General features: G+C 42.8%; 2 protein-coding genes across 2 annotated transcripts in view; one reads left to right on the top strand and one right to left on the bottom strand.

Annotated features, from left to right (window-relative positions):
* The first annotated feature begins 1 nt into the window (after position 1).
* Positions 2 to 13125, top strand: part of FGGY (FGGY carbohydrate kinase domain containing) — a 281489-nt gene continuing 268365 nt past the window's right edge. Inside the window, exon 1 of the mRNA XM_048946340.1 lies at positions 2 to 77. The gene's annotated coding sequence lies outside the window, so the exon portion shown is untranslated. The remainder of the gene's footprint in view (positions 78 to 13125) is intronic.
* LOC125693893 (CARD- and ANK-domain containing inflammasome adapter protein-like) lies at positions 309 to 3478 on the bottom strand. Its single transcript, XM_048946332.1, has one exon. It carries the CDS (start codon positions 3435 to 3437, stop codon positions 1131 to 1133), a length of 2307 nt encoding a protein of 768 aa, XP_048802289.1. The 5' UTR covers positions 3438 to 3478; the 3' UTR covers positions 309 to 1130.

The following is a 13125-nucleotide window of genomic DNA, read 5'->3' as shown; positions in this document are numbered from 1 at the left end:
GCGAGCGCACGCGCGACAGGCAGAGGCGAAGCCGCGCCCTGAGGAGACGCCGGTCGGAGGCGGAGAGATGGCGCTGGGTAGGCGGGGCGCCGGGCGGGGAGAGGGCAGCTGAGGGCCAGGCGTGGGGCAGCGGCTGTGGTGCCGTGTGGGGAGAGAGAGGAGGTGTAGGGTGGGTCTGAACGGGGCGAGAGCGGGCTCGGGGTGCGGGGGGAGGGGGTGGAGTGCTCTGAGGAGAAGCGCTCAGGGTGAGTTAACTAAGGCCCTAAGTTGTGCCTGTGGAGGTTCAGGTTGGATATTAGGGAAAATTCTTGTCAGAAAGAGCCATCGAGCCCCGGTACTGCTGCCCGGGGAGTGGTGGGGTCACCGGGCCTGGAGGCCATCCAGGGCTGTGGGGATGTGGTGCTGAGGGATGTAGGCAGTGCGGTGGGTTGGGCTTGGTGACCTTAGGCGTCTTTTCCAGCCTTTGTGATTTTGTGATCCTACACAGATCAGTTTTTATAGTTCCAGGTTGTGTTAATGCCATGCGATGGGGTATCACACAGAGATGTCTGAGCAGGGTACAGCCTGATACTGGGTGCCTGTAGCCCTGCTTCTCTCTTCTGTCCAGGTGCAGCTGTGGAATAGGCTGGCTCAGCTCCCACATCCAGCCTGGAGCAGGAGTGTATGGCCAGGCTGGAAGGGAGGGCAGGGCAATCCGTCAGCAGTGCTTTGCAGTTAGTTCTGCCTGAGCTAAACAGACCAAACTGCTGTATTACCAGCTCCAACATGTCTATGCTCTGTATCCTTGAGGATACAAATGTCTCCTTGTTCATAATAGATGGCTAGTTAAGAACCTGGTGTTTAACTAAGCTATCCGTGCAGACTTGAGTTGTGATTTATACTACAGAAGGTCAAAAACAGTGCATTTAAGATTGCCACTTTTTAGATCCCAAGTATGAGGTTCATGGGAAAAAGCAGATATGTAATCAATGCTCCAAAGTTTAATGGTACGTTTAAGATCCTGTTTTCCATGGTCCCCACTGATTACTGACTTAATTTGCCTGTTCTCAATCACACAGAGCCCCAGCACCCTCCAAATTATATTAAAGAATAATTCTGCCTTTACATTTAGAAATGTTTGCTTTATGTATTTATTTTGCCATCAACATTTTCTTTTTCAGGAGGGTGACAATGTGAGCCTGATTCTTTGTTTTGTTACATTCTGCTACTTGCAATGGGGTCTTTTTGAGGCTATTAGCTGCTAGCAAATTGGCTTTTTCTCCTTCTGACCAGTTTATGAGGGAATTTACAGCATTTAAGTGACCAGCCTTGCAAGCACAGTGCAATGGCGTGTCCTTATTGCTGTCTAAGGCGTTAATGGCTGCTCCATAACTCAGCAATAAGTTTATCAAGTCGCTGTGCCCATATTCTGCTGCAATATGCAACGCAGTCTTTCTCCAAATGTTTCTATCATCAATATTCTTATTTTTCGTTGATGTCAAAAGAATTTTTACAACTTCTGTGTTTCCTCTGATGGCTGCATAGTGCAGGGGAGTACATCCATCCATGTCCTTAACTCCAAGTCTTCCTTTTCTAGCTAGCAGAACTTGAACAATACTGAGATGGCCTCGCAGAGCTGCAGCGTGCAGAGGTGTTTTTTTCTCCTTGTCTTGTGCATTGGGGTCAGCATTAGCATTCAGAAGCATCTCCACCATTGTTTTATCTCCCCTTTCACAAGCAAAATGTAAAGGTGATTTTGACTGCTTATCTTTCGCATTAACATTGGCTTTGTGGTGCAACAGCTGTTTGGCAACATCAGCATTGCCTCTTTGACTTGCAGTATGCAAGGGAGTAACAAACTCTTTAGTGACAGCATTAATTTTGGCCCCTGCGCTGACTAACGGGCCGACCAATGCTCCGTTGTTGTGCAGTGCAGCAGTATGGAGTGGGGTTTCATCGGTCTGATTGGTCACATTGGCTTCCATCCCTTTGTGCAGGAGCAGGTTGGTGATGGAGGCAGCCCCAGCCCGAACTGCCAGGTGCAAAGCTGTGTCTGAAGCAGGGGTTTTTATTCCCAAGTTTGCTCCTTTTTCGATTAGAACTTCTGCACATTCAGCCTTGCCCATTTCACACGCCAGGAGTAAAGGAGTGTACTGCATTTCATTGTAGGCATTTACATCTGTACCTCTGTCAGCTAAAGCTGCTACAATACCATGCAAATTTTTCTGTACAGCTTTAAAAAGAGCTGACTCCATTATGTCCGATGGCAAATCTTTAGAATATTCTAGCAGTGTTTTGAAGATGGATGGGTGGTTGCTGTTGAAGGCTCTTTCGGCCACACTGGAATCAACACTGGCTCCAGCTTCCAGCAGTGCTTTTGCAGTGTTTTCAAAGCCCTGAGAAACAGCATAACTGAGAGCTGTCTGTCCTCTCTCATCCTTCCCATCAGTGGAGGCACCACACTTTAAAAGCATTTTTGCCAGACTGCTTTCATCTTTAAGAGCTGCCATGTGCAAAAAGTGATGTCTGTTCCCACTGCTTCTTGCTTCTTCTCTCAGGAACATCTTCACTATGTGACTGTGGTCATTCTGTGCAGCCAGATGAAGTGGTGTCTTGCCTTCTTTATCCAAACTGTACATGTGAGCCCCGCAGCAGAGAAGCACTTTGGCTGCATCACCATGGCCTTTCTCAGCAGCCCTGTGCAGAGGTGTGCTCCCTTTCTGGTCCATCACATCTACCTGAGCACCTTTGCTGATCAAATATTCCATTATGCTTAGGTGCCCCTGAGAGGCTGCAACGTGCAGAAGGGTTTCATTTGAAGAGTTCAGTGCATTAATATCATTATCTTTCAGGGTTTTCTCTAACTCTGAAATATAACCCTTGGCAGCTGCGTCAAAGATGCCAATATCAGAATGACGTTTTCTAGGTTTTGCTGCTCCTGAAAGCTGAGTTTCTTTTCCTTTCTTCTTAGTAGCCCCTTCGTGTCTTTTTCTTCGAGGACTTTCTCTTTCTTCTTGGTACTGTTCACAGCTCTTTTCAAACCAAACTTTGTCCCTTTCAAGTAAGTATCCTATCAGTTGTCTTCTGGCATCTCTGATGCTTTCGTTTACTTCACTGACATATTTTCTCATCTTGTTATAAAGTTTTGGCTCCACTTGCTTTAAACATGGATAGAAAAAGAGCCTGCAGGCTCGTTCACCTTGAGAAACCAGGATGTCTAAAACTCGAGAGTTCTTTTCTGTTCGTGTCCTGTAGAAACTCATAACCATCCTTTTTTCTGGGGAAAAAATGCCATTGTCTATGAGGCAGCTCAGAAGGTGGTCAGGGTCATTAATGCCTTCTATTAGCTCTTCTCTTTTGGTTCTTAGGACTTCTATTGCATATGGATTGGTAAATAGGCTGGTGGAATGCATGCTCACCTTGATAAGGAAGAAGAGAACGGAACTATTGTTTAACATTGGAAGTGAAATGCAAAGTATCAAAGTGGGGTCACATCACTGCCTGTGAGATGCTGAACAGCTGCCCAGAGAGGTGCCCCGTCCCTGGAGGTGTTGAAGGCCAGGTGGGATGGGGCCCTGCACAGCCTGGGCTGGTATTAAACGGGGAGGTTGGTGGCCCTGCCTGCGGTGGGGGGGTTGGAGCTTCACAATCCTTGAGGTCCCTTCCAACCCAAGCCATTCTGTGAATCTTTTTGATAGAACTCTGAACCAGCAATCACTGTAGTTCAATAATACATCTTTAAAGAATGAGAAAGAAACCAAAACTCACCTTTAGTTCTGGAAGAAGTCCCTTGATTTTCTCTGTTCTTCCTTAGCAACAAGTGAGGCTCAATAACAAAACAAAAACCCATGATATGTAAAGATCTTCCATTTGGAAGACTTCTTCCAGACTTTTTAATGCAAAGTTAGGGAGGGAAAAAATGCTTTTGTGGAGCTGATATTTGAATAGCAGATATTGGTTTATCAGGTTCCTTTGGGCCACGCTGTTCTTTGTGGTTCCCAGTTGTCCAGGCTTTTAGACCTGACAAGAGAAAATGGACAGCATGGTTACTGTTGCTGTGTTTGCATACTTGCACAGTGTTAAATGAAGGAGTACCCTTTGCATGCACTGTAGGTGAAATCTCTGTCATGTAATGAAATAAAACCACGAAGATCCAGATAAAAATGAACTGTGCAGAGCAGCTGATTGTAAAAAGTGTTCCAGGCTTTCCAGGATGAGTTACAGCTTTGGTCTGTGAGCTGTATTTAACTTTAAGGCTGTCATTCTTGTGTCTGCTGTCTGTCTGGAGCCTAATTCTATTCCATGAGGTGGATCAAGGTGTGTACAAAACTTTTAAAGTATAATTAAATGAGACTTCAAATCTGTATGTGTAGTCTTCAGTGTGAGTGTGGGACCTTTGAATCGAGCTGAAATTCATTTAACTTACTGGTCACAAAATTCCTCACGGAGAGGAGGAAATATAATAATAACCATCTACGTATTTGGAATGCAATTGAGAGAAACTGAGATGGCAGTTCTGTAAGAGCTAGAGCTGAGTGGTTGGGTCTGGTGCTTTTTAAGGTCCCTCCAACCCAAACCATCCCAGGAAAATATGCTGACAGCTTCACCTTATTTAAGCAAATCGGACATTTTGCCATCTGGGTCTTTTTCACTGCCTTTTCCATTGCATGCTGCTACCTTTGCTTGTATTTTCTTTAACAGTAGGCATAGTGTGACTGATGAGATTTTTAATTTTTTATGAGTTGATTTTATAAGCTTGCATTGCAAAACTTATTCTATTTTATAAGCTAGATTGCAAAACTTCTTTTTTTTTTTTTTCTTTTTACAAGAAAGATTTATTGAAGAAATAGCCAAGAAAGGCAAGACTTCTAATATAAGTTTTGAAAGCCAGCCAGTTACAGAGTCAGCAAATTGGACAGCCAATTTAAAAGCCCAGTAACTCCTCTGAAATGCAAAGAGGGGCACTGCCCCAAGGATGGGTAAACTTCTGTCGTTTAGTTAATCATTGTTAACACACAACATGGAAAAGTGTGGTTTGTTGTCAGGAGGTCCAACTGTTCCTATATCTGCTCATGACTCAGTCTGCGAGCTGCAAATTATTTAGTCTTCAGGTCTGACTCATCAAAGTACTTCAGATATATCCATCTCTTGAGTAAAGTAATAGGTCTTACTTAAAGTTTGCTCAGATTGGGTTGTTATGTCTTCACTGTTATTGTTCCAATGCAAAATAGAGGAAGCAGTGCTTGATTGCACTCACAGTTTTGAGTCCTATCCATGGAGAATGGCGAGTGCTAAGCAGTGTCATGAATACAGCTGGCACACACAGAAAATGTGGAACTCGTGAAAAAAATTAAAGCCATCAACTGTGATATTCCTTAAGAATCTGTTGGTATGGCAGCAATTTCCTTATGTGCAGGAACTGTGCTAATAAACCAGCAGGCATTAAAGGTGCAGTGCCCCTAACCGGCCGTGGGGGGGGACAGCGGAGCCCTGTGTGTGCAGTGGCTGTTTAGAGCCAGTGGGAAACTGGGCTTTTAGAGAATAGTATGCAGCCAATTACTTGGCCAGTTACTGTGCAAATCTTAGTCTGCAAATCGTAATTCTGGATATATTTTTAAAAGCTCTTCGTGTGGAGGTGACATGAGGAAATTCTCTGTTAAAACAGGAATCGCGTTCGTCAAGGAAGTTTTGGAAGCTTGTTGTATAGATGAATAAGAGATTAATAACTGGCTGTTTGAAGTATGCTTTTTCTTGATATCTTCAAAACTTATTTACTCTACTTATTTGGCATATAAATGTTTTAGGGAAAGGAAATATATTAAGGTTCCATATCTGTGTTCCTTTAATTAAGTGCATGAGACCATATATGTGTAGGACTTCCAGGAAGCTCTTCATTAGAAGTCTGAATGGCAAAATTTCTTATTACTAAGCCAGACCTTTGGCATTCTCTATTAACTTTTACACTTATTTGATGTCTGAGGGGCATGAGGAGGTTTGTTTTTTCCTTGCAGTGTACTTCATGTGTTGTTTTTCTTTCCACTGGCATCTTCAGCTCTGCAAATCCAAGGGCTGTTCCTTATTATGTTATTCTAAAAATAAAAGAAAGTGGTGGTCTTTGCTTCTGTCTTCTTCAAATTAGAGCACTTTTTAGGGTCTTTGTGTTCACAGTCATGGGGACATAGCAGATGAGCATACATGCATCAAGGAAACTTTGTTTTACTCCAGAAGGACATGGAATAAAACTCAGATTGGTACTGATGCAGGCTCTGATTCCCCAGTCACTGGGAAAGCTCTGTGCTGTAGGTGTGCTGGTTGTGTTTTGATCATGTGCTGTTGGGATCCCTGCAGGGAGCAGGCTGTCATGACAGAAGTCCTGAATAACACATTTAAGCTCTCACATCATCATTAAATGCAGAAATAATGCTCTCTGAATATATGGTTAGACAGAAAAGACATCATTTTTATAGATCTGTGCATACTTAGCAATGACTTTGTAGGAGGATGCCAGCTGAGAACAACGTGATTGTTTAGAGCAGGCCTGAAAAAGGGCAGGTGATGCTACTGATAGGAAGGATCTGCAGTTATGTCTCTGCTGAGTGGGTTTCCATTGGGGACCATCAAATGCCTGCTTGAACCCTGCTGTGGCTGCTCTGAGGAACGCAGCTCGAGCCACTTCGTTCATACCTGGAGTCCCAGCTTTGCTGCTTACACGTGTCCTTGGGCAAATCACTTCATCTCTGCTCCCTGTTTACACAAGCATTAAAATAGGAAATTTTTTTCTCCCTCACAGACATGTCCTGTGTGTTCATTAACGGTGGTGCAGTGCTTTGAAGTTACGGAGGGCTTTGAAGTCTTGCTCCTTTGAAGTATTGTTTTCTGACTTCTCAAAGATGAGCGTTTATTTCTTAAATTAACACGTGCCTGTGTTTTCGAGCTTATTTTATATTGCTATGTCATCATCAAGCACACATTTAATTTTCTTTATTTTAATTTCTCAAAGATGAAAGCAGCCAAAAGTACACCTTGCACACTGTTTGACTGCCGTCCGGGATGCAGCTCTCTGGGCCCGAGGATCCTGCAGAGGTCAGCCTTTCTCCAGCCAGCACTGGAGCCTTGCACCGCACTCACTGCCTTCTGCTGAAACCCAGCGACTGCCAGTAACTGCTTGTATTCCCCAGGGCATTTTCTTGATAAAATGGATAGAAAGCCAAACATTAATATCACAGTTTTGCTCACTGCAATATTTTTATATTTCCCAGTGTGGAGTTCGATTTCATTTAAGACAGTTGTTTGCAGTAATGCCAACTGCTTATTAGGAACATATCTTTGCTGTAGAATAACCCATTTCCAAGAGAAAGTAAAGCCAACATCATTATCTGAACACCGTGAGGAATAGGAAATATATCAGGGTAATCAAGGCATCATCACTATTAAACAGAGCTCAGGAATCATGCTTTGTTTTGGATAATCAGAAATCTAAGTGACCTGGCTGGTTGAGGTTGAACTATATTTAGGCATAGTCAGACAGAGAAGCAGCAGTGCTCGAAGTGTTTGTGGCGATGATTAGAATGTACTTATTATAACACTGGTAGAGAAGTTGACTAGTCAGAATGTCTGCAAGAGAGACAAAGCTTAGCTCTTAGTTTTGCATAAAGAGTAACTGCAGTGAGTTAGGGAAGTCCAAAGGGGAGCTCTGGCACTGAGCGATCTTGTTTGTGTTAAGTCAGGTTTCTGTCAAGAGTGGACCAGGAGATGTGGGGCCTTCCTGGTGCTGGGACGTCTCTGTGCTTTAAAGGGATTTAAAGAAGTATTCCATAGGGCAGTGCCACCCTTGGAGTGGCACACAGAGAACATGCGCGCCAGCTGGGGCCTCCTGGAGGGAGGGGAAAGCTGATCCGTCCAGCCTCGTGTTTTGCACCTCAGCCTGGCACACTGGGCTCCCCTCTTATCTCCTGTGCAGCTCACACACTGCCTGCCATAGCTGCTCCTGCAGAGTCCCCTGTGCCAGGTCCTGTCTCTAAAGAGCTGCCTTGCAGGCAGCACTGCTCCCCTGCCTTGTCCAATAGTCATGGATGCCTCTGAGGTACTAACTAACAATACAGCAGCAGGTATAATAATGTAGATACTTTATTTCCAATACAAGGCACAAATGTTATCCTAACACTTTCCTCAAGTGTAAACACACAAAGATCATGTAAAGTGCTGCATCTCTACAATACAAAATGTTCTTTTTCCAAAGATGAACGTATTCTTTTCTGCAGTTCCAGTCCTGGGGCGACTCTAAGAGAGCAGCACACATCAGTAACGTGCCTCTGGTGGCCTTACATGCTGATAGGACTGACTGTGGATCCGGATTGAACTGTGGATACAAGGCTTCATAGGCATGAATCATCCAAAGTGAGGACTAGGATTGGTTTTCTTGTCCAGTGTGAATTAGTAAACTTTCAGAAGAGTGACCAAATAACCTTGAAGGCTTTTTTTACAGTTTAGTTTTGAATAATCAGATGTAGGTGTTTTTCCATAACTTTCCATGGAATTCCTTGCCAGGTATTTTTCCAAGAAGCTGCATAGGGGAGGTAGAAGGAAGAAAGCTTTCTACTTCAGCTTCACAGAGCTAAGGGAAAGCAGCGTGCCTGTTTTGAAATGTAATAAGGAGAATTAAAATTGCTCTGAAACAAACAGGAAAATTGTTACTGATGACACGATGAAATTTACATCATGCAAAGATCAAAAAAGAAAAAGGATCATTTTTTTTCTGTTGACTATCATGAGCAGTGTGCTTCTATATGTACTTATTCTGCAGAAATCTTTACTGTCACAATCTTAATTTAAATTTAGAAACTAACTCTGTTAGCTTTTATGGAAAGTTGTTACTCAAATCACTAACGCTAAATGCACACGATGTAAAAGCACTGTTACTAAATGCTGAGGCATCTTCAAGGATCAGCAAACTGGCTTTCTTTTCTACTTTTTTCTTAACAGGCAGATTTTTTTACATTTTTAAACAGGCCTTTGTGGTTTGGAGTTGGGAACGCACACTTAGTCAGTGAAATCTTACAGAAGGAAATGCTCTGTGGAAGTTCTTCAGCTGCCCCCCATAGGCATGGGGCTGCTCCCAGAAGGTGCCTATGGCAGTGCCACCAGATCTCCCACAGAAGGCAGCTGTATGCAAGCAGAATATTGCTTGTACCTATTAGAAAGTGCTGCAGAGATTAATGGAGACTAATGTGACTTTGAAAGGAAATGATGTTTTGCTACATCATAAAGCAGTTTTAATTGCTGTTATTTATTAAGTTATTACAGTTAGATGTCAGGCATCAGACATAGCACAGACGTGTACCTAAACAATGTCTTGCCAATGAAGTCTACCTATGCACACACTGAAATTTTACTCTCTCTGAGGAATCCATTTATGTATATAAATTGTATTTGTTATGTCAACAGAATTTTCAACTCCATTTATTTTAGTTCCACCGCTGTTGTTTTTCCTGAATGTAAAGAAATAGAAAACTTCTGAATTAGGTGTGGAAAACCACCCCAAGCTTCTCTTATTCTGTTAAGAAGAATGAATTCATAATTACTCTGTAAAAAAGGCAGAGCATTTTCTGTTGTCAACAATCTTCTGAGTTAGTGGGGGTAAGTTGGAGGTTGTAGTAACACCACCAGTAAGAAAAAGCTACTGCTGAGAGCAGATAGCAGGGACTGGGGGCTCAGCCATTCCCCCTTCAAGTTGCTTGAAGGCAGCTGGAACACCTGGACCTGGAGAAGCTTCTCTGCATCTCTTGCTTCTTCTACAGTTGTCATCTTAGTCCTCCTTGATTTTCATTTTTTAAAATTATCACAGAATCACAGAATGGCCTGGATTGGAAGGGACCTCAAGGATCACGAATTTCCAACCCCCTGCCACACGCAGGGCCACCAACCTCCACTTTTAATACCAGCCCAGGCTGCCCAGGGCCCCATCCAACCTGGCCTTGAACACCTCCAGGCATGGACGGGGCACCCACAGCCTCTCTGGGCAGCTGTTCCAGCACCTCACCTCTCATAGCAAAGAACTCAAAGAACTTAATATTCTAGCTTTGATTCTTGTCTCTTTTCCTGTTAACCTTGAAAATGGTTCCTATATTCCCTGATCCCCGAGTTATTCATTGTGAATCCTCTAGGTCACTCTCTTGTCTTTGATACTTTTTTGGATCCAGAATTCTATATTTAGAGAAATAGTAAGTTGATATCAGCCTGGCTGTGTCTCCTTGTGTGCCAGCATCTGTATTCTTAGCTTCAGTTCAGAAAATGTGTAAGTCTGTATTTAAATACGGAGAGGTGCTTGAGCAGAGGGTAAGTTTGAGTTCCAGGAGCCTTAGTAAAACATGAGCAGTTCCTCTCTTTTTGAATTCAGTACTATGCTTAAACATGAAGGGTCTGATTGCTGCACTGAATCAGGACCTCAGCCTTCCTCCTGTCTGCTTCCATGAGAAACACTTGTGCTGATTTGGGTAGCTCCCTAAATCACAAAAGCCTGACAACTCCTCCAGATTCATGGCGTTTGCTTCCCTTGGCATATCCCAAAACATCCTTCTCTGTTCAGCTGCACCTGTGATATTCTGGCAGCGCTCTTTGTTCCCAAGCCATTATGTCTTCCTACTCAAATTTCCATTCAAAGAGTGATTCATCCAGCAGGGGAAAGGCATGACCCAGCTGCCCCCTCAGTTTCCATCATTTTGCAAATCAAACACACTCTCATCTGAACCAGAGCTTTCATTTCAGACCTCTCCTCATTCCTTAAACTGCTTCTTATTCCTTATTCCTGTAGTGCTTGCTGTGAGCACAGAAATGTTTGCTGTACCAATAGGTTTCCTTTGGTCACAAGAGCAACAGAATCATATCAGCATGGGTTGTCTTTCCTCTAGGAATACTTTTTTTTTCACAGCAGATGATGGTTGTTACCTGTGCCAGAGCTACTGTGTGGACAAAGCATAAGCTTGACTCATTATGCCAGCATCCTTCTTTGTTTTTTTAATAATAGCTTTCATGCTCTTAATGTTTAGTTCTAATGTCCAGCTGGAGAAAATTGCACACCTCTACCAAAAGCCTCTGCAAGAGCTGCTTACTCTTCAATCATTCTTTCTAATACTTCTGTTGTTTTCCATTGTCCCCTGTGCTACTTCCCTCTTATTCCTTTGAACGCTATATTAAACCTTTCTAAAGACTCCTCTTCAACCATTTTTCTTCTGTCATCAAATCCACCTATTTACAATTCTGCCTCCTTTGCTGTGCAGTAGAAGGGCTTCCTATCTGAGAAAGGGGTTTTGTTTGCTTGTTTGTTTGTTCTTATTCCCTTACCTAAATAGCCATTCTAGGCTTACAGGACTCTCAGGGATAAAGCTGGGACTCCTGTCAGCTGACATAGCTGTTGCTGAAGTGGTATCTGGAGCCATTGCCTACCTGTAGGTCTGTTTTCTGCTGTCATGGTTCCCAGTGAAGTCTTTGGCTCAATATGTATATACCATAATATGCAAAGAACAGTAATGTTTCCCCCAGGGATTTTAAAAGACTCAGATTAAGGAACATAAAGTGATTTCTAGGAAGTTCTTGCACAGTGAAGTAGCTACAGTAAGAGAAGAGCTGAATAATCAACCTTATTTTTACCTTGTGTCATAAGAGCAGGGAAAGCTTCGTTTCAACTAAGTGTTAATATAGCACTGTGAAAATAGGATCAGTGTGACATTAAGAAATGAAGGAAGGGATATTGTTGTGACAGCTCAAACTATATTCATTTCACGTGTAATTCAATAAAATACCCCTATTTTAAACCTATCTGAGAGTTATGTGATTATGAGATCTTATTATGAGATCTTACGAGAGAATGCAGAGCAAGCTTTCTGAAGACTATATACAAAGTCTATTTGCTAGAAATACTGGCAAATGGAGGAGTTTTGAATTGGGACCTGTGTTTTTTCCAACAGGTTGCATTGCTGCTACATCAGTATGACTTTCAGTTTTGCAAGGATTGGCACCGGACCCATCAGAATAGTTGTCTGCTCCCCCCTTCCCCTCTGTTACTCACTGGCATAATTTCCATCCAACAAAGCTTTTCAAAAATAAGGAAGGAAAAGTCCTTCCTGTACAAGCTTCCTGTGGATCCCATCCAGATAGAAGGGACTTGTGTAAACGCTTGGCAGGCAGTCCCAGCATATGCCACTTAGTGACTTCCTTTTCTTCTGCTGCCATTCCACGTACGGAGAATGAATCTGAAAATCAGAGTCGTTTTCATTCATTTTCAAGTAAGAAATTGTAAATGGTAAATTTCCTATCTGTGTAGAACGCCCACATTTTAAATTAAAAGTTTTGAATGCTGACAGCATTAGTCATAGGAAATCCTGTATGAACATCCAGCACTTAAGTTGGACCTTCCCCTGGATCACACCATAGAAGGAGTTTACAGGAAAACTTTCTGTTACTTTTAAGTGCTTGTTTTAACCCTTTATCTACCATCTGGTAGAACAGAGCTTTTCTTCTGGAGCCCATTTCCTGTCTTTTTGTGATCAAAATAGTGTTGGAAATCTATATATTTCAGTGCTATTTTTTGTTCTGTGTTTTAATAATGTATTGGTAGGATTTCGTAGATGTGTAAATATATGTATACACCTCTCCCACCCCCAATGCCCTTCAGTGCATGGTATTCAGAAGGAAATAAATATGCTTTAGAATATTCTATTGGATATTAGGGAACCTGCTTCTAATAGCAGGATGTACAATTTCCTCATAATTGCCCACATATAGCTTGTTATCATACCAATATATGACATAAAATGTTATATGCAGTATAAGTATTTAAAAATGTTTGGTGCAAGGTTTGTTTTCACAGAAGCCCACTAAGCCAAACAGCTCTGCTGGGCAGTCTGCTGCTTAACCCTTTACCTTCCACAGCCCTCTGCCCCTGGACCAGAGCTTCAGTAGCAGCACATCTTACAGATTAAGGAACAGGGTTTCACCGTGATGCTGGAAGGACAAACATTGACTTGCACACTGTCAGCTTCAAGCAAAGTGTATAGTTCAGTGAGATGGAAAGCTAGAAAAGGCAGCATCCCTTTGTAAGCTAAGCCATAACATGGACAAGGCATGAAATAACAAATGCAGCTATGTGGC

The sequence above is a fragment of the Lagopus muta genome, chromosome 5, assembly GCF_023343835.1.
Source record: "Lagopus muta isolate bLagMut1 chromosome 5, bLagMut1 primary, whole genome shotgun sequence".
NCBI lineage: Eukaryota > Metazoa > Chordata > Aves > Galliformes > Phasianidae > Lagopus > Lagopus muta.
Note: the sequence above shows the minus strand (reverse complement) of the source record. Positions and strands in the feature narration are given on the sequence as shown.